At 49.7% G+C, this 24,456-nt stretch overlaps 1 protein-coding gene across 6 annotated transcripts in view; it reads right to left on the reverse strand.

Annotated features, from left to right (window-relative positions):
• LOC118704856 (katanin interacting protein) overlaps window positions 1–24,456 on the reverse strand; it is a 187,453-nt gene that overhangs the window by 95,820 nt on the left and 67,177 nt on the right. For 3 of the 6 annotated variants that reach the window (XM_045572527.1, XM_045572526.1, XM_045572524.1), the window contains 4 exons: window positions 17,555–17,724; window positions 16,069–16,166; window positions 7,284–7,415; window positions 4,402–4,530 (listed from right to left, as the gene is read on the reverse strand). In XM_045572527.1, coding sequence (XP_045428483.1) covers window positions 4,402–4,530; window positions 7,284–7,415; window positions 16,069–16,166; window positions 17,555–17,724 — 529 coding nt within the window. The remainder of the gene's footprint in view (window positions 1–4,401; window positions 4,531–7,283; window positions 7,416–16,068; window positions 16,167–17,554; window positions 17,725–24,456) is intronic. The other 3 variants (XM_045572525.1, XM_045572528.1, XM_045572529.1) reach the window with 3 other exon arrangements.

Raw genomic sequence — 24,456 nt, forward strand, 5'->3', positions numbered from 1 at the left:
CCTCCTCTTGCCGGGAACCAACAAGGCTTTCATGGAACCAGGAGTTTCAAGCTGATGGTCTGAGAGCCAACTCTGGCCATTTTCTACCTCTGGTCCACAGAAAATTATGAATTTGTTACCAACTTTTTAAAAAAGGGGGAGAAATTGAACACAAAGAAACCCAGTTACATGGCTTCTCTTAAAACTAGAAAGCCTCATACCACTGTGCCCGTTTCCCCACAATGACAGTCAGCAGAGCTGTGTCAAGACTCTTTCCGGCATCCCCAGCACTCTACGCCAAGGGCTGTGCTTGTCATCCCGCCGACCTTGCTCATGTCACTGAAAATATCCATTTTAATTGGCACCACATGCCAGTGATCCCAATATTTCAGGATCCAAACTCCATTTCTCAAACCGATTCTTCTACCTCAAGCAGCAAAACAATTATTTGTCAGATTATGTTTCCTGATTCACAGTTTGGAAATACTGTCACCGTAATTATGACTCAGTGATGTGATGACTGAACGCAGCTTGTGTGGGCTGCCCAGGGTGCTGAATCAACATCTGTACCACACCTCACTCATTGATTCACTCAGCCAATTATTCAATCCGCTTGCCTAATAAAGATTTATTAGCAAACTAAATCTATGCCAAACACTTTTCCAAGGACTAGAGACAGAGCAAGCAGAGAGACAACACACATCTCTGCCAAAATGAAGCTTAGATCTAGGGTAGAGAGAGGATATTTCAAACCCCAAATATGTAATTTATAAATGAGCCACAGGAGCCTTGGATGAGTAGAACGTAGGTAGGACCTGGGCACGCCGCAGCCAGCTTCCCCATGGTAATCCCTATGGATTTTATAATCAGAAATAGATTGCCTATAAACTCAAGCTAGGATTTACAATTTCAGAGCTGACAGGAAGTACCTAATACACCCCTTCTTGCCGAAGGGGAGGCAACAGGGCCTCCGAGAGTGACTTAGCAAGGCCCCACAGAGTTTATGGAAAAGCTCCAGGCTTGCGAGTCTCAGGCACCTGTTCCTTTTACTTCCTAACACAGGAGTTACACGCTCCAACATCTTCAGAAGACGTAACCCAGCGATGTGAGTCTCAGAGTCACCATCAGAGAATAGGGCGGACCAGGGCTAACAGGAGGGAGCCTGCGCAGAGTAAGTTTTTGATTCAAAATAAAGCAGTAATAATCACAACCACAGCACAACCCCAGGCCAGTCTGCACACTGTGAGCTGAGGCCTGGTCCTGGCAGGCACGGGTCCAAGCTCTCCCCATTTGGTCACACACTCGTCCATTCCTGTGTTTCTATCCTTATCTTGAATTTGAGCATAATTTTTTCAAGTTATAAGTAGTAAGAACCCTCTCCTACACTTTTGTTTTCTTAGGATTGTCTTTTCAAGTTGAAATATATTTTTCATGTAACCAAAGTGAGTAAGAATATGAAGGGTTCATATTCATTTTTTATTTAATCAATTATACAAAATTAATTTTCTATTTATCTAAAATTAACATTTTTAAATAGTCAAAACCTAAATAAAATAATTTTCCATGAAAATATTTTTAAAAGATATTAATACTTCCTTGCTTTCTTAAAAGAGTATGTTGCATATAATTCAGTCTTTGCTTGACACTAATGATCAATATCTGGGTAGAAATTGATCTGTAATGCAGGAGATGCTGTCTTAGAGCTATTATGCTTTTGTAACTTTCATTTCCATTCTTTTAAGTGCCCCCTCCCACCCAAGTTGCCAGAAGTGCAGGACATGAATCTGCTGACAAGGGCAGAACCCATCCCATTGCTCCTCGCTTTTGTAAACCTTGGTGGATTTTTGTTGTTTCGTTTTTTCACTTTATTTTTACCTTGATATGTATGGTGTAGATGAGATTTTAACTCTGAATTTTTAAATCTCTTCTCTAGCCCCAAATCCAAGCCAGAAAGTCCAAATTATCTCCAAACTGCTTCCACTGAGCTGGACTCGACTCATCAGGCCTCTGGTTCAGAATCACTGGGGGTTCTTTGGTTAAAAAGTACAAATTCTGGTAGCTTCAAAATTAGACCTAAAATATGCCTTTTAAACCAATGCCCTTAGTGATTCTTGTGCATTTGAAGCTTTGAGGTCCACAGCCCTATCTTTTCCTTGAACTACCGCAAATATTTCTACAAATTATCGTCCTGTGGGGTGTTTAACACAAGATACAATCCCTGAGCCCACACCCAGGCTGAGAATCAGGATCTCTGAGTGGTAGGACCTGGGCATCTAGGCTTATTTTATTTACTTGTTTCTTTTTACTATTTTTTATTTTGAGCTGGCTATGTATTTCACGCACCATTTGTAAGAAACAATACACACAGATCTCACGCACACCGCAGCCAGCTTCCCCATGGTAACATCTGCATGACCACAGCACAATAGCACAATCAGGAAACTGGCATGGATACAATCCCACTCAGCTTTTCTAAACTAGCTCTCCTTCTTGACTTTTCTCTACTTCTTCCTTTGCTGATGCTTAGCTCTAATGAAGCTTTAAAAAAAGTTTTTATTTTGAAAAAATTTAAAATAGACAATTGATCAGAACAGTATAATACCCAAAACCCCTTCACCTACAGTCACCCAATGTTAGCATTTGGCCCCATTTCTCCCTTTCTCCCTTCTCCCTTCCTCCTCCTCAATGGAGTAACCTGTTCCTTCCTCTGGCCCACTTATGCACTAGTGTGGACAGCATGACCGCTCATGCCTGCGCACTCCGGCATGTGTCTCCTGAGAACAAGAGCCTTCTCTCACATAACCACAGCAGAATTACCGAATTTGGGAGACTGGACAACACTACAATATTATTTATAACATAATGCAGTTAATTTTCAATTTCTCTGAATTTCCCCAAACTGTCCTTAAATTTACAGCAATTCTCCTCCCAGGGCTTCCCATGGCGTAACTGCGACGTCTCTGTACCCGCCTTTAGTCCAGAACAGCCTTCCTGTCACTCCTGCCACCGATAGATTTGAAGACTTCAGGCCCATTTTCTGCAGATTGCCCCTCAATTTGGGCTAATCTGGTTATTTCCACATTGAATTTCATTTTTGAAAAACGTTTTCATCAACATTCCCAGCAACGAGGTCACAGGGGAGAGACTTGGCAGAGGAGGGGTCTTCTCGGTCATTGTTTAAAACACTTAAGCATAACTGACAGGTGACCCCCTCTGAACACCTCGCTCCCAGGCAGAATATCAACAATATTTACCACAGATCGTGCCCCTGTGGCGAGCTGGGCATTTTCAGAAGCAAAACCAGGTCACTGCCATTCCCAGCTTGTTAATCCCAAGGAACAGAAGTCCCGGGGCCTGGGTTTCCAGTCTGGGCTTCTCTGAGGCCTGGGCGAGCAACATCATTTCTCTACTCCTCTGTTCCCTCGAACTATAAAATGGAATGAAAATACCTAGTACTTAAGTCACAGGGTAACGTAGTGATGGATGTTACGTACTCAACGCAGTGCTCGGCACTTAGTAAGTGCTCATTTAATGTGAGTCTTTACTAGGATTATTTCTTTATTTTGGTTAATCCTCACCTGAGGATATTTTTTCCATTGATTTTTTTAAAGAGAGAGTGAAAGGGAGGAATGAAAATAAGGAGAGGGCAGAGACAGAGAGAGAGAGAAACATCAATATGAGAGAGACACATCAATTTGCCTCCCACACGTGCCTAAGCGGGGAGTTGAGGATTGAACCTACAACCCAGGTGTGTGCCCTTGACAGGGAATGGAATCCAGGACCTTTTGTATCCTTAGGCCAATGCTCTAACCGCTTAGAACACTGGCCAGGTTATTATTATTTTTTAATAACATCATTATTTCTCTTAGGAATATTGTTTCTGATATATCTCCTCAAGCAAAGGCAACAACAACAAAAATAAACAAATAAGGCTATAGCACTGTAGAAGGGGGGTTGAGAGGCTGGATGAAGAAATTGAAGAGATTAAGAAGTATAAATTGATAGTTACAAGAGTCACAGGGATATAGCCTACAGCAGAGGGAATACAGTCAATGAAGTTGCAATAACTACGTATGGTGCCAGGTGGGTGCTGGAAATATCAGGGGGAACACTTTGTCAAGTATATGATCGTCCAGCCACTATGCTGCACACTTAAAACTAATGCAAAATAATACTGAATAGAAGCTGTAAGTGGAAAAGAAAATTTTTAAAAATCTATATTTTATATGAAAAGCAAAATAAATAAATAAAAATGCCACTAAGTCTCTCGTGTATTGTCTTAAATCTTCTGTTGTGTTGGCCAGAGTTTTTGTATTAAAGCCAAATCCTGTTGCTACCTGTAGTTTTCCCAAGTATAAAAGATGATCTCTCGGGGGCCCATCCTCTGGCCCCTCATGGTTAGAATGCAGGAAAGCGTCTTACCATTACATCCTGGATAGTTAAGAGGATCCTTGCTTTGTCCGTACTGCTTGGCAGGTCAGAATGTCCATGAGTGCTCTGAAGGGAGAAGCCAGCATCACAGGCTGCGGTGCTGGCAGGAGGTGTGGAATCCTAGGGACAAGCAGAGAGAACCGGGTATGGTAAGAGCAACCTGTGTCCCTCAAGACCTGCAGGGCCCTCCATCTCTCTCCTCACTAAGCCGTTCTCTGCTCTTACTCCCTCAGCTGATCTGACCAAACACACCCCTGCTTTACTGGGGAACAAGCCACTAGGACCAGGATTCAAACTCCAAAACGGTGCCCTGAGCTGCGTGGGGACCAGTACAGAAAGATGGCCATACGCATTGAGTAAAAACCGTGGGATTATCAAATAGTATGAAAAATAACAATAAAAAGCAAAGGAAAAAAAATACCCAAACAATGGAACTGCCTTAAAAATGCTCCCTCATATTTTCAAGTCTCACCATTGAAATGAATGCATACTGAAGGGACCGCCCGGAGCCCCGATGGGGACAAGGCGGGTGGGCTGCTTCACTGGGGATGCTTCGTCAACAATGAATGGCACAACTGCCTAAATCTTCCTACTACCAACTGGGGGGTGAGCCGTCATGCCACGCAGTCTACGTCATGGGCCGTGGCAGACCTGCTGGTGGCACATGGGTGGTGACAGGTCTTTAAGTTGTCTGTAGGTATCAGTAAGTCACAACGGCTTGAAAACACTAAATTGCAACTGTGGACAAAGATCTAAGTCACCCCACTGGAGGATCTGCCTGGGAAAACTCAGAGAAGGATTCCAGAAGAGCATGCCTTCCTGCCGCCTGTCCTGCTCTCAGGGCCGAGAACTCATCCAGGGGAACGGCATCTCTCAGGGGGATGGGCCGGGACCGGCACATTCCAGAAACAGCCTCCTCTGACACGTGCAGTTTTCAGTCCGCATGGCTGCATACCTACCTGTTCACAGTAATGATCTCGGGGCAGTGAGATTATGAAAGGACTTTTATTTTCTTTTTATCATTTGAATTTTTATATTGATCATGCATTATCAGGGGGAAAGTGTCTCAATAATAGAAATATTTATACATTTAGTTTCATTCTTATTACTTAAACGAAACCAACATCATTTAAATGGAGCCTTACCACCCACTGCAACATGACTAAGACCTGCCCCTTTGGTGGAACTCTCTAGAGCACATGTGTCAAACACAAGGCCCACGGGCAAAATCCGTCCCGCCAGGCCTTGCAATGTGGCCCACACCGCGCTGTCATCACTGCACTCCGCTGCGTTTCCATCACAATGACAGTTTATGACTGTTCAGTAAACCATTCGGCCCGCGATTTAGGCTGGATTTTAGATTTTGGCCCCTTCTCTGATTGAGTTCGACACCCCTATTCTAGAGAGAGGGGCCTCCTTTCACAGGAGTTGCTAAACTGCAAACAGAACTCCCTATGATGGCTTCCCCACCCCCGACTCAGAGTAGAAGCCTGGTCCTCACCGCAGCTCCCGAAGTCCTATGTGGTCTGAGCCTTGGCTATCTTGGGTCCTCACCGACCTCGCCCCCTGTCACTCGGCTCCCGGCACACTGGCCCCTGGCTTTGCGCCTGGAGTGCTCTTCTCCAAACGGCTCACTGCTGGGCTTCCACGAGGCCTCTGCTCGCGTGTGACCTCATCAAGGCGAAGCCCCAGCCCAGCTTCCCCAGGATAAGCCCCATCACGTCAGCCCCTGGCGTGTGATACACCTGCTGGCCGTTTTACCCTCAGTGCCAGGCCCTGTGGTGAGGACTGCGCACATGGGATTGGTGCTCCTCTGCCTGGTCATTGCTGGTGCGTAAGATTGTGGCTCCCAAATCTTGCGATTTTCCAAGGGAAGCCCCAGCTTAAGACTTAGACATGGAATTTCCTGATTCTTAAATGTCAGCGAGTAATTCACACCTTGGAAAGTAGGAGGCAAGTGAACGGGGTGGCGGCCAACAGGGCATGTCTGCAGCACGCCGGCTGTGCCCTCAGAGCCCAGAAACAAGTTCACAGGGGTGTGCGGAGGGTGAACGGCGGCGTGTCTCAGCAGCGAGGGTCAGGGGAAAAGCACACGCAGACGTGCATTCCCTCTGCTCCATTCCAGGCCGCGCTGCGAGCAGCGGGAGGTGGCTGAGTAACTGAGCCACGCGCTCTTTTTTCTTTCCCTGTCCAGATGCAGCTTTATGGCTTCTGCCTTTGCTGAAAACTGGCGCTGCCATTTTACTCTGACTTAGCAGGAGAATAACTCCGTGGGGAAACTGACTGTGGAGCCTCCGGAGCGCCCCTCATGGGGGGAGGAAAGGAAAGAGAGATACAATCAAGCACTCAGAGAGGAGAAAATCCCGGGCTGGCGGAGCAGGGCACTGCTGATTCCGAGCACGCGCGCACCAGAATGCTAATGGGGCTTAATCGCTTGTGAGGGACAGGCTGCCGTGTTTCAGGGAGCTTGGGAGCTTGCAAAGGAGGGAATACATGTTCTTGTAACAGGAGGTACCAAATGGTCAAAGGAGAAGCGGGAACTACCATGCCTCTTGCTTGAAGGGCACGTACGAGTTCTGTGACACGTGCTGGGGCTGGGGCTGTAACAGACGAACTCGGCTATAAACCAGCCGGTTGATGCAAAAGCAAGTGAGTGCTTGTGGTGTGCGTGTGCGTGTGCGTGTGTTGTGGGAGGTAGGTGTTAAAGGCAAGAAAGTCCACAATTTTGCTTACTGTAAAATTCCATTTCTATGGCTGGGGTAGAGAAACAAGGTCATTGGTCATTTGGTAGAAAAGGACTCTTCCAGGAAGGAAGGAATAGTAACAGAAGTGTCCCGACAGCTGCCAAAGCACTGAGCAGAGGGCACTCCTACCTGTGGGTGACCCCCGGAAGCATCCTTTGCAGTGACAGTCGTGTCCCCAGGTGGCTCAGAAGCTTCAGAATAGTCCAGAGGAGGTTCGATATGGAGCCGCGAACCAGCTTCTGTTCTGATCTGCACGGATTTCTACACACAAGAATTCAGAGCATTTTGGATGAGGCAGTACAGACATCTGGATGCCCCTGGGGCGAGCGCTGGGGGCTGGCTGCAGGGGTGCCTGTGCTCCTGCGCTGGCCCAGCAGGTCCCCGGGCCACCAGACAGCTGCAGCCCCCTCTGCTCAAAAGTTTTTACTGGTTCCTATCGCCCAAAGTGGGTTCAGGAGACATTTTTAGTAACTTTTTAGCTTGAAATAACTTAGCCACAGAATTTTGGATGTTAAACTTATCTAACAGCTTTGTGATCAAATGTCTAGGAAACCTTGGGCATTTTGCAAGATTTCTCAGGGCCTGTAATGTGCCCCTCCCCCACGGTAACCCAAGAGGGAAACCAAGGCACGGGTCTTTAAGCCACAGCTGGGGGACCAGAGCCTAGATTTGAATCTCAGCAGTACTGCTCCATGCTGAGCAATGTCTCCTTTTAAAAGTAAATCTCTTAGGCTTTGACAGTGGTCTCTGTCACAGTGTTCAACTGTCGCATTAAAGCTTGAAAGCCACCGTGGATGATGCCTAACAAATTGGCATAGCTGTATCTCAAACACACTTTATTTGCAAAAACAGGCTACAGTCAGATTTGGCTCAAGAGCTGGTGTTTGCTGACCGACCCCAGCTCCAAACCGCCAAGCTAAACTTCTCACAGGGGAGAAGCTCCAAGAACCCAGCGACGCCTGCAACTGCGGAGAGCGCTGAGCATTGTGTTAGTCTGTGCAGACACGTCTATGGTAACGTTCCATTTATACTAAAGTAAATTAGGAACAGTGAGGGCTTAACAATAACCAGTAATAAAATAGAACAATTGTGACAATATACTGTAATAAAAGTTATGGGAATTATGGCATGAAATAAGGGTCACTGGAACACAAGCACGGTGGTACCTCTGTCACTGAGGTGGCTAAGCGACTAAGAGGCAGCCAGCCAGTCACAGGATGAGGTGCCGGACCAAAGGATGATTCACATCCGAGAAGATGGAGCCGGACAGCATGAGATTTCATCTTGCTCCTCAGAGCACTGCACGGTTTAAAATTAGGAATTGTCTGTTTCTAGAATCTTACATTTAATCTTTTCGGACCCCAGCTGACCACACGGGACACAGAGAATAAACATGCCCAGCCTGTGCTTTGCAGGGGCCTTTGGAGGACAGAGGGAAATTAAACAATCCCCCGAGACCAACACTCAGAAGAAGAAACAGGGACTGAGCTATGGATCGTTAAAGAAAAATATTTTAGCGAGAGTACAGGGCCTGAAAAAGGCATGCGGGTGCCACCTGCCCAAGAACAGGGAGGTGGGAGGCGTGGAGGTTGCCCGGGGACACTTCCCTCCTACAGGAGGTCCCGTCACCCGGCAACGCACCATCTGTTTCTAGAACCATGCTCTCCACTCTGCTGCAGCCTCACCGATAGGGGCTCAGGCTCCCAGTACGGCCTCGCTGCTCCCGGGCTTTGCAAACTCACTCTCAGAGCATTTCCTAGCGTCTGCAGCGGGGCCGTGGAGGGTAAGCACTCCACGGGATGGGTAAGCTGGGCTTTTCTGCCTAGGGCCAGGATGAAGCTGTAAAAGCCTTGAATCTCATCAGAGATGGATTTTCCATGACACCTTCAAAGACAGTGTGCTCCTCCCTCCTTCCCAGGAACCACTCAGTAAGTGTCCAAATGCGGAACCCGTGCAAGAGAGGAGGAGGAAGGGGAGGCAGGCATGCGGGAAGCCTACTGGCACAGGCCCATCCAGAGGCACAGCCAGGCCCCGCCCTGGGTCGCTGCTCCTCTCTCTACCTGGAGAGGAAGGGCTTGGACCAGGCCTTGCTATTATACTTCGCCAGCACTGGCCTCCCCCGGGGATTTGAGAAATGTCCAATTTCAGACCCCATCTCAGAGCTGGGAACAGAATCTCATTCTGACAAGACCCCAGGCGATTCCATGCACACAGACGTTTAGGTGGCGGGAGGCTAAAGAGGCTTTGGGTGGTGCTGTTGTTTCCGCCTGTCCAGCATGTTCCCCAGTCTTCTGGTAAAAGCACCCTGGTTTCCTTTCGGCAAATCCTCCCCTCCCAGACCCCAATTCAAGTGTCCCCATGGAACAGCGACCAGGTCGCCAGCGAACATGTGACCCAGGCCTGGCCCATCTGAGCATTAGATCCCGCTGGCCCACAGTGGCTAGGTGATTGGGTCAGGGGAATAGCAGGGTGACAGTGTAAGCGGGAGCTGCTGGCGACCATCTTGGTGCCACACAGGGCAGCAGGGGAGCAGCAGAGTGAAAGATGGAGAAGAGACCTGCTTCACTGTCTCAGCACCTGGATCAAGCAGTGCCTGAATGGGATTCCCACTGGCGAGTAGAGAGCTGGAACTCATGCAGCTCTGCTGGTCTGACCTGGATTATAAACGTGAGAAAGACCTTCCACATTCTAGGAGAAGCGCTCCCGTGCCCTTCTCTCTTCTGAGGCTTTCTCCTCCCCCTTCCCCAGAAGCACTCCTCTCCCTGCCAAGGAGCTGAGCACAACTGCTCTCCTGCCAAGATGTGAGGAGAAGGGTTTGCAGGAGGCATAAGGCCCTTAACCAGCAAGTCCTTACTGAGCACTGACTGCATACATGTCAAGATACAAAAAAACTCAAAACCAATGCCCTGGCCCGAGGAGTCACACAGCACATATCACAGAAGGAGGTGTTTATGAAGCAACATGTGACAAAACTAATGCTGAGTGGGTACCGGAGAGGGGAATAAATAGTCCCTCCATCTGGCTGGCGCTCCCACCTCAGCCCCAGGAGGCAACTCTGCCACCCCTGGGAGGTGGAGAGTGGCTTTCCCCATAAAGAGTACAAGGCTGGCAGGTTCCAGCCCCAGGCACGCCAGCTCCCTGCCTCCCACCTTCACGCCTCACAAGGATGATGCCTGGCTGGCTCCCTGCCTGGTACACTGCTTTACCCCCAGTGGGCGTTGCTAAGCAGCTGCTCTCTCCTGCCCACTTGCAGGGCTGGGACTTGGGTAGAGCTTTGCAATAGCAATCATAGACCAGGACAGAATTTAAAAGCCTAGCCCTAACACCCATGTTTCAGTCTACCAGCCTGAGGCCAGCGTGTCCTTCCTCAGCCACTCCTGGCCCGTCATGCTCAGAGTCACGTGAATGTCAGCAGCATTCTAGGAGGTATGCACTGAAGCTCACTGTCAATTAGAAGAAAGATCAAGGCCGGCCTGCAGGATGGTGCGGCTGTGTAGTTTCAAATGGCGCCCTCTAGAGGCAGGAGAGTTCTGAAGACAATGGCAAAGGCAGGTAGGTTTGGGGGTGGGAGTAAATCTGCCTCATCTGATATGCTCTTCCTGGATTTGTCTGATCTCTTACAAATAACAGCCCTCGACACTCTGTGTCATGCAAGGCCACTGCAAAGGCCGACGCTTTATGGGCTGTTTCATTTATTGTCCTCATTGCAGGGGTTTTCAAAACTCAGAAAGGAAAACAAAGGAAAAGGCCTCCCAGGCTTCACATGGCCACTGTGAGCTTTCCTGGGGGCGCCTGAGTTGCCAGCCACACAGGAAGCCAGGTACACGTGCGGGGAGCAACATGGCTGCTATAATAATGGCAATGAACTTGCTTTCCCATGGCTGCTGTAATAATGGCAATGAACTTGCTTTCCCGGCCTTTCAGGGGAAAGCCCACCCCACAGTAAATTGCTGGAAGGCCAATCCCTTCACTACCAATTTAATGCTAAGAGCCGATGACTTTCATCAAATCTGACAACATTTTAGTAAACGACAGCTCTGTTGATTAGGCTGCTGTCCACCCACGTATTACAAGGCCGAGGAAGCCATAAATCTTAATCCTCGGATAGCAGCAGAAAGATCTAAGGCCAAGAAGCGGTGGGGGGAAGGACAGTGCCGACCAGGGCCCATTCATCACCGCCACGGCTCCACAGTGCGGGTGGCAGCTCGGAGGCCCAGCAGAGCAGCACCACTCACCCGGCTGCTTCCCAGAGCCGAGAGGCCCAAGAAGGGTTTGCAGGTGGAGCTGGGCAGCCTCTCGGCCAGCAGTTACTGACTCTGTGACTTGGTGGTCCAGGGATCCTCAGGCAGCCCTCCCAGCAAAGGCAGCTCTACCCAAAAGTGCTTCCTAGCTGTTGGGCAAGACCCTAAGAAGGAAAATCTGTCCTGTTCGAGGAGGTTTGGGGGTTGGTCAGTAGAAAGGGGATGTGTGACTCAAAGGGTTTAGGAGAGACACTGAGAAAGAGGAGCATGGAAATAGATTGGAAGGGCAGGGATGCAGCGGGGAGGAGGAGCCAGCCGGGCGCAGACTGTGACCACTGTGTCCCCCTGATCAGCCAGTGCAAATGCACAAGATGACTGTGTGGCCAAACCTGTCCCTCCTGCTGGTATGGGAGTAACTGAAGGACTGGGCAGGGCTGTGGTCCCTCTCCTGAGGGGGTGGCTTTTGAGAACTGGCCACCTCTAGCCATTGGAGACTGCTACCTTGACCCCTGGCTGCCTCCAAGGACAGTGGAGCCGTTCAAAAGGGTAGAGACTGTCTGCATCTCTATCTCACGCCCCCACGTACTCTCTACCACGGAGAACTCGCTTCCTAACGCCGCTCACTACCTCGGCCCAAAGGAAGCCAAGCCAGCCTCTTCCTCAGACAGGAACAGTGCCATTGGCACACCCAGGCCATTCACTGCCCTCCTCTGTGCCCTGGCCACCCGGCCTCCTTTCAGCCTGACCCCACTTCCTAGTGTCCCCTGTGCCCCTCACTGGGCCCTCTTCCCGGAGCAGCTCCCTCTCATCTTCAGGGGTCAGCTCAGGGGAGGCCCCGGGAAGCCTCTGCAGCCACCCTCTCCCGAGCGTCTCTTCCCCCAGACACTGTCATCCCATTGCACTGTCCCCTCTCTTTCCCATGCTTGTTTGCTTACTGGCTTTTCATCCTTGGCTCTCCACCCACACCCCATAAAAGCAAGCTCCAGGAGAGCCAGCCTGGCCTGCATCACTCATTGCTAAGACCACAGTACCGACAAGTGTCCAGAATTTAGTAGGTGCTCATAAGCGATCACAGAATGGATGGATGGCCCTCCGCACCTGCCCTGCACTGACTACGGCAGGCATGTTTTACTGATGCTTCCTCTGTGCCGGGCGCTGCTTGAAATGCTCGCCGAACACTGGCTCATTCCATCCTCGTTACCAGCCCTGTGAGACAGGAACCATTATCAACCCAGCTTACACTTTAAAAACAAGTACCGCGAGGTTTAGCAACTCATCTATGACCATGCAACTAGTCAGTGATGCAGCCAAAGCCTTGAACCTGGGCATGGGGGTGCCGAGTCCATACTTTTAACCACTTCTCTGGACATGACTGTCACCTGCTGCCAAGGGCACAAGCAGAACCCCTGCAGATGGACCACCTGGCACACTGTGAGCACATCTTTCCCAGCAGCCCTGGGCGGCTTCATTGATGAGTAGCCCAGAGTTCAGAGGTCACACTTAGCTAGTAAGGAATTAATCTGATTCCAAAGCCCTTTCCTTCCTACTCCTTAAGGGTCACAGGTTCAAATATCCCAAAGAGCCAGGGAAATGGAAAGACGTAAGAGAAATAGTAGCAGAGCAGATAACAAAATCCAACTTACTGGGCCTCAGCTCTGGGACCCTAAGGGAGCAGTGGGGACTGCAGCAAACCAGCGGGCTTGTCCCCTCACCAGGCTCCCACCAGTGGCTGCCTGATGGGAGGGGGCCCAGCCTGGGGGCCAGATCTTTCCATTTTTCTAGAGAAGCAGGAATAGAGCTTCTTAATCAGTGAGGGGTCAGCCAGTGTTGCTCAGTGGTTGAGCATCAGCCCATGAGCTAGGAGGCCACGGGTCAATCTCAGTCAGGGCACATCCCAGATTGTGGGCTCGATACCCGTAAGAGGCATGCAGGAGGCATTCCTCTCCCTTCCTCTCTCTAAATTCAGTAAAAATACATTTTTAAAAATTATGTAAGATCTTTTTATTTTTTATTTTAAGAGTTAGCAAGTGACTAAGTCTTGTTAAACTATGTGAGTTTAAAAGCACCGTTATCTGGGGCAAGTTTGGCCACAGACTTGAAGTTGTTGACTTTGGAGTCCACCAGGCTGGTCCTCCATGTGTCTGAAGACAGCGGTCGTGTCTCCTCCCAGTTCCCAGTTCCCACGTCCTCACGGCAGGGTCTTCCAGGGCAGGAACAGAGCCTTATTTCATTTTTTATTTTTAACTCCAGAGCCCCGCCCACGGTAACTGTTAGATTAATGGATGATTGCTTTTATGACCCGGCTTCTGGTCCACCCAACTGCTGAGTGCTTCCTGGGGCCTATATCTCAGAGGGATGGCCCAGAGCCCTGTGCGGGGTGGGGCAGAGTTGGTCTGGTCGGTAACGCTAGGGGGGTGGGTTCACTCCAGCAGCCATTCCACTCTCTCCTAAATGCCTTCCTGCTCGGTAGAGGAGGAAAGCTAGACACTGCGTCTTGACTCCCTTCAGCTGGGGTTCTGGATGCGCCACAGGTGAGCCCATGAGATGGCCGCACACAGACAGGGAAAGCCGGAGTGAGGGGAGGCTGTGTGTGCCCAGCACAGTGTGGAGGCGAGGGAGCTGTGACAGAGGCGATGGGCTTTCCAGCAACATCCCACCTTGGCTCCGCAGGTGTCTTCCCCGCGTTGCCCCGGCAAGCACAGCATCACTGAGGCAGCGGCTGTGGCTTCTTCCTTCCTGGGTCACCGCTAAGGAGACGCATCCGAATGCTGACCCCACACCTTCCCTACTGTGTCCCCGGCAGCAGCTTTTCCGGCAGGTCCGGCTAAGATGCTGAGTGCCATTCCTGAGGCCCAGCTCAGAGCCCATCCTCTGCTGGCCCAGGGATTTCGTAAGCACTTGATTCCCTGCATCACATTCATTTCTGATTAAAAGAGCCTGAGTGGTCTCTATTGTTAGGCCCTGGCTGACACCTCGCTGATACAGTGCAGAAGGACAATTACAGTGTTCATGGCATCAGGAAGCCAGGAAATTAGCCATGATTAGGCCCTGTGAAGTGTGGGACCACAGGGAGAGACTGGGAGGGATGCTAATTAATCCTAGGCCAAGTCTTTTAAATCGCACAGATTCTGGGGCAGCCAGTAAGTCACAGTCAGGATGCAAATATGGCTCCTGATAATAGAAGGCTCTCAGAACAACCAGAAGGATGGTCTGAAGTGGGGAGTGGAGAAAGACCTCATTAACGAGAGAGCATTGGTTGCTTGCTCGGAACAAAGGAGGCCTCCAGCTCGCACCCTGCAGGCCTGTTCCCTGGCACTAGAGCTGGCTAGCGGGAACCCCCTCCCCCATTAAGTCAGAGCCCCACCAATGTTTCTGCAGAGAAGCAGAGGGCCACTGGAGATGGAGTAACAGATCCAGGGTTGAAACCTTACCCTCCTCCCTCAGTAGCTGTGTGACTCTGAGCCTCAATTTCTTCAGTGGCACAATGAGGACTTACAGACCTACAGGGTTATTGCAGAGATGGGCTAAATCTACAAATTTACTCATAGATCCATACATACAGTTCAAGGCAAATGTTATCAGCAGTACTTCCCAATCTTGGCGAGCACAGGATTAAAAAGTATATACACACCATTGCTCATGCCTCACCTCAGACCAAATGAGTCAGAATCTCTGGGGGTGGGGCCTGAGTATTTTAAAAACTCCCAGGTGACGTGCACGTGCAGTGGGGGTTGTGACAAACAGGTCCCTGGTCAGGTATAAGGAACTGCAAGGTAAGGCATAAGGACTATACGGGCAAGAACACTGAGCTCAGGCCAAAGCTCTGGGTTTGAGTTCGATTCAGCCCCTTCTTAGTGGCTGGCCTTGGAAAGCTTGCTAACTTTTCTGAACATTCATCTCCTCAGCTCCCTTAAAAGAGGAAGAAGCTGCCGAAACAGGTTTGGCTCAGTGGATAGAGCATCAGCCTGCGGACTGAAGGGTCCCAGGTTCGATTCCGGTCTAAGGGCATGTACCTTGGTTGTGGGCACATCCCCAGTAGGGGGTGTGCAAGAGACAGCTGATCGATGATTCTCTCTTATTGATGTTTCTAACTCTCTATCCCTCTCTCTTCCTCTCTGTAAAAAATCAATAATATGTATTTAAATATATATATATACATTAAAAAAAAAAAAGAGGAAGAAGCTGACCTACAGGTCTCCTGTGAGGGCAAAGGGAGAAGTCACACAGGAACTGAGCCCATACCTGGTACCAGTAAAGACTCAAAAATGCAAGCTACTGGCAGCAGCAGCCTCAAGGCAATCAAAGTGGCATCTTAGGTCTATGGGGGAGTGCTGTCTTTTTACCCACTGCATGCTGGCATCTAAGACCATGCCTGACACATAGTAGGTGCTCAATAAAAAACAGTTAGATGAACGAGTCATCATGACAGGGCTGTGAGTCCGACCTGTGATGGCCCAGCAGGGAAGAGCATGCCAAGAGAGAGGCTGGAAGATGCCCCTGGCCCTCTGCCCTCCAGAGGCCAGTGCCACATGCAGAGAGAGCAAGGCTACTGTGAGTGCCCAGCCAGCCACCCACTGCCCACCGAGATTCTGAACGCCCCGCCGTGATTATGTTTCTGTTCCCTCAATAACCCACTCCTTATCCTAAAGTGCGACTGGGGCCACGCTCTTGACCTGGTGCCATCCGCGACGCTGGGCTTTGCCGGGGGCTGTCCGTGAATTGCGTCTTAAAGCTTCTTCAGCTTCTCGAAACAGGGTTCTTCGTCCGTAATCTACACCAGAGACGAGGGAGGAGAATCGGTGAGGCACAGGGGCAAGTTCACAGTGATGTCAGTTTCATAACTTACACTTAAGTGTGCCCACTATCCTGTATGTGAAGTCACCCGCTGTAGCACCGTTTGTAGCAGCTCAGCATTAGAAAAGCTAAATGCCCAGCAAAAATGGAATAATAGCAGTCTATAATAATAAAAGCATAACATGCTAATTAGACTGATGTCCTTCTAGACGTCCTTCCTTCTAGACCAGGGGTGTCGAACTCAATCAGAGAAGGGGCCAAAATCTAAAATCCAGCCTAAATCGCGGGCCGAATGGTTTACTGAACAGTCATAAACTGTCATTGTGATGGAAACGCAGCGGAGTGCAGTGATGACAGTGCGGTGCGGGCCACATTGCAAGGCCTGGCGGGACGGATTTGGCCCGCGGGCCTTGTGTTTGACACATGTGTTCTAGACAAAGCTGTGGCTGGCAGGGGCCAGGGCCAAGGCCCTTCACAAATTGTGTGCAATGGGCCTCTAGTATGTATAATAATGTACAGCCCAATGGAGCAGGTCTATATATTGTACAAAAGGAACACTCTCCAGGGGTAGAAGCAGGATACAGGACAGTGTGCACAACAGACCACCATTTGTGTAAAGGGGAGGGCAGGGAGGGGGGAGTGTGTTGAATGAGTGAAGGAACTGCTGGCGGCCGGCCCCAGTACAGAGACTCCTATCATCTGCCCTCCCTGAAACCTGACTCAGAGAGGCCTGCTTCTCCTAAGCAGCAGCATCTCGCCAGGTTCCTTTGCCATGAAAGCTAGGAGAGTCACCCCATTTCCCTCTTTGCCCTGGGGGCTAGGAAGCTCATGCGAAACTCCAAAATAAACTGCAATAACTCTCTAGAGAAGGTTTCAGGACACACTCTCACTGCCTATTAAGGGCTGGGGGTTTTACTGTGCCTGTGGTAACAACACAAATCAAGATTACTGTGTGCCAGAAACATTTCTTTTGCCATTTAACCTCCCTGGAAAGCCTGTAAGGCGGGCATAACGATTTCCATTTTACAGAAGAGGAAACTGAGGGTCAGAGAGGACCCAATTGCCAGAGGCCTCCGAGCTAGAAAGTGGCAGAACACGGTTCCAACCCAGCTCTGCCTCATTCCGCTCTTCTTCCTGTAACTCCATGGAACACTAGCCTCTCAGGCAAGGCAGGGCACTCTGGCGCCCTAAGGTCTGGCACCCTTGTTAGTCCAATTTTTAAAGATGAAGAAACAAAGGCTTAGAAAGACGAAATGGCTCTCCCAAACTAGTTGTGTGCTGATAAGATTACGTGCATACGATGCAGCTCCACTGCTTCCAATGAGCTAACGGAACTGCTGCTTGGACTGAAGGGCCTGGGCTCACCCTGTGCCCCCTCGGCCTGCGAGGCGCTTCTGGAGATGTGGGCGTGGACGGCTCTCCGTGGTGACGACCTCAGCTCCGAATTGGCCCCGTTGACGTAGACGGAGAAGCCCTGCTCCAAGTGCTCTAGTCTCAGCTGCACGGGGTCCTTGGCCTTCAAATGCTTTAATATCCTGGAAGAGAAAGGATCACCTGATCCTCTTACAGGAGTCTGGGCCACCCCCACCGCCATGTGGAACTGAACTGCTGCTCTGATTCTCAGAGGCTGGGGAGTGGGTCCCCAGCTGCTGGCAAACAGCCAGGAGGAAGCCCGTTACACCCAGAGGGAAGCAGGAGGAAGACTGTTTCCCACCCCGCAGGGATGCTTCCCATTTCACTCTGAGGCTCAAATGTGCACATGTTAGCCACACACCACAGCGCACATCCTTGCCCCCCCAGTGGCTGAGACAGAAATCGGGCACACATGGGCACTGCTACCACACAGCCCGGACTCCTGGGACCATCCCAATCCCACGCGTTTCCTCTTGTGGAGACAGCGGCCCTCGGTGCAGTGTGTACGCAAGCGTGGATTAGGATGTGAGCCTTTGTGAGAGATTTCGCAGACACACCAACAAGTCAGAAACCCCTCGGCCAACCAGGCAGGCTGGTTTTTTGCCTCAGTAAATAAATGTGCTCTCAAACACTCGCCTGATATATCACTGTCATCATTTTATAGTCTAATGCATCATTTTATATTCTAAAAATATATCAATGTAGGATTTTGTTCAAGATTAATGATGTGAGTATCACACTCACAGGCTACAAGGCTCTTGGCCTGAGGCTTGGTCCTCTCCCCACTCCTGCGCCGCAGACGGCATAAATGTCCTCTTCAGCCCCTCCAGAGCTGCTGACACCAAACCCTTCAGTCTTATAACAAACCCCCATGTGCCCCATATTAACTAGACATCTGCACAAGAAGAAATACAACCAACCAGCATGGCAGCAGGTGATTAAATAAGTTCCTCCCAAACCAGCGAAATGTAAATTTTAGAAAACAATGGTAACCACATATAGGGCGTGTACCATATGCCAAGCTCTGTTCTAAATGCTTATATCAACAGTTGAGTCGCATTATTCTTGCTATTTACATTCTATAAAGTTGCTGCAAACCCTGAATTAGCAAATAGTGAACACAGCTCCTAGGGGAAACACAGGTTTCGTTCTGAGAGCCGCTGGTCAGTGTTCCCACCACCTGAGCAATACATAACCTTGCTGTATGCGTTACATAACCTTTCTGTAGGAAGGCATCGTATTTAATACAGAGTCAACTGATTAACATTGAACTCATGGCGAGCAGCACTCACACTCACGCCTGGATGAAGCTTGCCTAATGTGTATTTTCTCTGTAAGAAGCATCAGCTTTTCATACTTAACAACACGAGAGAGCACTTCAGCACTATGCCTGAGGCCCGTTTAAGCAGCGGGATCACCAACAAAAAGCACACGAGTGTGGAAAGCACAGGCCTAAGTATACAGCGGCAAGGACCCTATTCACGGTGTAAGAGCTGACACAGAAGGCAGGGTCGCCTTCTTCTGCCCTTCAGCTGACAGGGCAACTAAAATTTTCTGCCACTCTGCAAATGTCTTTGAATTACTGTAAAAGCACTGAAAGTATTGACTTTGAAGTTCCAAATAAATTCTAGCGAGCAGATGAATTCACAAACATAGGGTATTGTGAGCCAGGAGGATTGGCATAACCATCTGTGGGGTAATTGCATTTATTGTCCCCATTTAATAGAGAAGGAAATGGAGGCACAGAGAGGTTAAGTAACTGGCCCAAGGTCACACAGGTGCTATGGTGGTGTCAGGTAGAAAGTGAAACATGAGGCATGGGTCTGCCCTGGGGTCCTAAACAGGGGTCAGACCAACTTGGCCTTCAGACGGCCAGCAGGCAGTTTCAGAAACAGCTGGTCCATGGTGCAAGCTCAGAGGAAGAAGATATGACCTCAATGCCAATGTGACCTTACCAGACTAATTATAATAAAATTTGCATTTCAGTTTTGACCCAACTTCCTGTGAGTTTTTCTGTATACATTATGAGTAAGGGCATGCACAAAAAATATTGTATATAGTTTCTGTCAATCATCCCTGAATGCAAATCAAAGTCTCCACCCAGAAAATCCCTCTTTAAAACCCAGGATTTGGGGGCCATGTGTGCTCACCTCCCTCCACCACACTCTCTCTCTCTCTCTATCTCTCTCTCTCTCTCTCTCTCTCTCCCCTGATCTGCTCCTTGCTTGGAATGTAACTTCAATAAACCCCATATTGTAATTCATGGGGGTTTTCATGATTCAGTTTTACTATTGCACCTGCTTTTGTATCCCGTGAAATTAGTTCAATTTCACACCCAAAACATGAGCTGAAAACACCTATGCTCTTACAGTACAGCTGTTTATAGATTTTGTTTGCTTTATGTTTCACTTCTCAGTTGGATTTAACTTATACATATTTTATACCTCTTCATAATCTTTCTCGGAAATGGAGAATAAAGTATGCAAAGTTTCTTTCAGGCCTACAAAACTAATGAATATATGCCTCACAAATAGTAATAAAACTTCATTATCAAAGTTTTATAATTCATTACTATAGTTAAGCTGTTTTATTTAATTAATTTATTTTTTTAAAATATATTTTATTGATTGGAATTGAGAGGGATAGAGAGTTAGAAACGTCGATGAGAGAGAAACATCGACCAGCTGCCTCTTGCACATCCCCTACTGGGGATGTGCCCGCAACCAAGGTACATGCCCTTGACCGGAATTGAACCCGGGACCTTTCAGTCCTCAGGCCGACGCTCTATCCACTGAGCCAAACTGGTTTCGGCTTAAGCTGTTTTAATATTTTCAATTAAAGCTGACAGTGCAAGCCTAAATTTAAAAATAAACAAATAAACCCCATTTTGCTTTTCTTTTCTTTTCTTTTCGTTGACCTTAAAGTCTCTTCTGCATCAACGAAAAGAACCGAGGTCCCAACCAGTAACCCCAGTTGGTAACACTGGCAGGACTAAAACGCAAACCTAAGCAATTTGGCTCCAGAGTCGTCACCACACGAAGACAACTTCTACAGGTAATGGGATGAGGCTGAAACAGCAAAACACAGACACTGGCAGTAACTCACAGATGCTTCTCAGAAGTCATATAAAAACAGAAAATGCCACCCACCTGGTCTTTGCTCAGTAAATACATTCTGGCCAATTGTTCCTGATCAGTTATAACAAACCCTGAAAGCAACCCAAATGTCCCAGGGCGGGAAAGGGGAGCCCGGGCTCGCACCAGCCGTTATAATTATGAAGAATTTGTCAAAACATGGGCTGCTGCTGGGATCCGTTCAGTGATGACAATGACAGAATAAAAGTGTACGTATGTGTTTAAGTGCAAAGTTGGAAAAAGGTGTGTTTGTGGACCCAGAATGGAAGGCAATCAATGTAAAAATTAGATCAGTTGTTAAGGTAGGGTGGTGGCTTTATGGGTGATTTCTTTCTTTGTTTTTAACTGTTTCTTGAGCTGCTACTACGTGGCAGGAACATTTATTACAGACGGCTTATCTCTTGTCAGCTTGAAAGCCTGGGAGATGCCTGACTGTGGGGCAACAGCGTAAAACAGAAGGAAAACACAAGTAACCAGGAGACAATTTCCAAACACAGCAAGAGCCGCACTCTGGAGCCAACAGCCACAGCTCCCTTGGAAAGCACGCAGTCTCCGGGGAGAGGGCTGCAGGGAGCCCTTGCCTGGGAGGCCCCAACGTGGGGGGAGGGGGCTTATGGTGTGGGGGAAGGGAGTCAGGATCTGACCACCTGGCAGAGTGACTGCCTCAACTTCCCTCTGGAGACCACGCTGTCTCCTGATGCCACCTTAATGGTTACGGCGGCAGCCCGTTCCCCAGAAGCTGAGGCTGGCCCACCACGTGGGCCTCTCTTTAAGCAGGGTGATTTATGAAAATGTGGATTATGAAGCTGATAAATGAGGAGATAATTATTCAAACTGTGAAAGGAATCGCTAAAGGAACTTCTCTGCTGCAGCTGAGCACATCAATAATATTCACTGGATCAAAGAAAAATGGTTTTTTAAAAACTGATAGACTGTTTTGCATAAAAAGCTGCCCTAGGTGAAGGGGATTCAAAACAATCGGGTTGATTCCCTGCCCTTGGGGAGATGGGCCCGGCCCCTGCGCCCATCCCACGCTGCTCTCTTGCAGGTCTTGCAGGTCTGGGTGGTCTCACGTGAGGCGCAGATTTGTGAATCCCTCTACTCTCCCTCCCACCTGTCAGGATTCAGCCCCTGGCCTGCAGGTCCATGCTGAGAACCAGGAACAGTGAGGGACTCTCTCGAGACCTCTTTCTGGAACAAGTGGCCCCAAAGAACTCCAGGCCAGCAAGAAGGGAAGGCACAGGTGTGCGTCCTAACACAGCCCCGGGTACCCAAAACACAGCGTAGACATCATTTCCATTTTCCCCCGCACCGGTCATTTGTACAGAGAGCCTTTTTGTGCAGAAGAAGTGGAGACAAGGTGTATGAGGAAGTGACGGGGAACATGGCACGCTTGATAGCTGGGTGGTTGGGCACGGGCAGGGACCCAGGTGAGAGGACTGGCCCAGCTCAAAGAGCAGGCGGTGCGCTGCTCTTGAACCTGCTGGGCTCAGGACGGAGCTATCCCGTCTGAGCGCGGAGGTTGCTGTGTGACAGTGGACTAGCCCAAAGGTCACCTGAGGGTCCTAAGGGTCAGGCATTCGAGGTCTACCGGATGCCAGCTCAGGGAGAAGGCATGTTTATCATGAAAATGATGATATGATGATAAAGAAATCACACTTGGGTGGTGGGCTTACTATGCACCATCGAATACCTTGTCTCACTTCCTTCCTGGCCCTGGGACTTAAGTCCTCCCACTGGCCTGTTTGACAGATTAATGTGCCCAAGGTCAGAGAGCCAAGGAAGCAGCCAGGACATAAATTACAGTCTGCAAGGCTCAAGCCTGCCTCCCAGCCGCCTTTCTGCTGTTTCTTGTCTCCTCACCAGGTTTCACGCCACAGGCTCAGAGCAAGGAGGGTTCCCAGAGGACCGTGGCTCTCGGCTGAGGAGTCTTGGAGGTGGTGGCGTTGGAGTCCAGCCTTGAAGAATGAAGCAGAGAGCAACACTGCCAAAAGCTGCCATTCCTTCCAGAACCCGGTGGCCCCCGGCTCCGGTATTGGTTCTCCAGGATGTCACCCCCCAATCCACGTGGGCGGAGGTGGCGCAGTGTTGAGGACAAAGCTCCACCCTGGGGGCTCTGCCAGTGCCCCAGCTGCAGGACCTGGGCAAGCCCTTAGTTTCCCCTTCTGCAGAATGAGCCAAGAATGCCTGCACCTGTCTGGTTGTCAGAGGATGGAATGGGAGGCCAGGCTGAAGCTCCAGCTCAAGAGACCATCTGGTGCGAGGCCCGCACTGGACGCTGGTTCTCCTGTTCCTTCCTTTTGCCGGAACCTTCTCTTAAGGCAATGGGCTCACCTTCCATATGGGCAGGTTTTCCTCTAAGTTTCCCTCTAAGACCTTTTCCAAAAGGCAAATAATGCCGCTGCTGGATTCCTGGCCCTGGCCACGTGTTGCAGCCCCCTTGGCTGTGAGCTTCAGTCCCTCCGCACTTCTCAGCCCTCTGATCCCTCTGCTTGCTCTCTCCTGAGTCCCGGTGGGCATGGTAACATCTCTCAGGAAGGCGAGTGACCACACACTCAGTGTCCTCTGGAGGGCTTGTGCAGGTGAACGGGCCTCTCCTGGAGCATGTGGTCGCTCTGAGCTTCTTCTGGAATATACTATAGGTGGCCTGGTGCTCCAGACTGAGGCCTGGGGAGTTCCTCCAGGGCAAGGGTGTGGCAGACACCTGTTCTTCCTGCCTGCCTGCCCAGCACCTCTCCCCCATCTTCCCCCCACAGCCCTATGGCCCCCCTACTTCCTGGGAGTAATTCCTAGTTAAGCCACTCCTTACTCCACATGGTGTGGGTGAGCTGACTCCACTGCCAGCCTAATGGGTGGCCAAGGAGGGGCCAGTCAGATCATGCTACCTCACCAGACACAGGAGGCGATTAGCTCAGGAATGAATCTGGGGCCCCAGCCTGACCAATGGGAGCCCTTACCAGCATTTCTGTGGAACTATTAGGAAGTACTCTCCCTTCCTCGAGGCAGGATATAAATGTGGGGTTTCCAGTGGCTGCCCTGGCCTCTGTGAGGGGAGTACCTGTCTGAGATGTCTCCAGCATGGGAAAACAGCTAAGAGATGAACAGTGACTGACTTCAGTGACATAATTTTTTAAAAATTGATTTTAGAGACAGAGGAAGGGAGAGGGAAAGAGGAGAAAGGAGAGGGAGAGAGAGAAACATCGATATAGGAGAGAAACATTGATTGGTTGCTTTCCACCCTGACTGGGGATGGAACTCACAACTTTAGCATGTGCCCTGACCAGGAATCAAACTGGTGACTTTACAGTGCATAGGATGACATTTAACCAACTGAGTCACACTGACCAGGACTCAGTGACATAATCTGAGCACCTGGATCCAACCATGCCTGAAGCCAGATATCATCCTGTTTTTTTATTTATTTCATGAGCCAGTAAGTTTCTTTGTTGCTTCAAGTCCATTCACCTTGGGCTTCTGCACCTTCCAGTAAGGAGCACTAACAGCCTGTCTTCCTCAGCACACTGTTCTTCATGCTAGTGGTGATGCGAGGCACTGAGAAGGCGCAGTGAACCGAGCGAGTAAAAGAACAATGTCACCCAGCATCTGTGGGCAGCTGCGTCCTGGGCAGGTCTCTCCTGAGCACTCACACCACTGACTACTGCACCCCCTCTCAGGTCCCGGGGCAACCAGACAGCACCTGGGTTTCATCTCCCTCTAGGC

This window comes from Pipistrellus kuhlii, unplaced genomic scaffold (assembly GCF_014108245.1).
Source record: "Pipistrellus kuhlii isolate mPipKuh1 unplaced genomic scaffold, mPipKuh1.p scaffold_m20_p_48, whole genome shotgun sequence".
In the NCBI taxonomy this organism is placed as follows: domain Eukaryota; kingdom Metazoa; phylum Chordata; class Mammalia; order Chiroptera; family Vespertilionidae; genus Pipistrellus; species Pipistrellus kuhlii.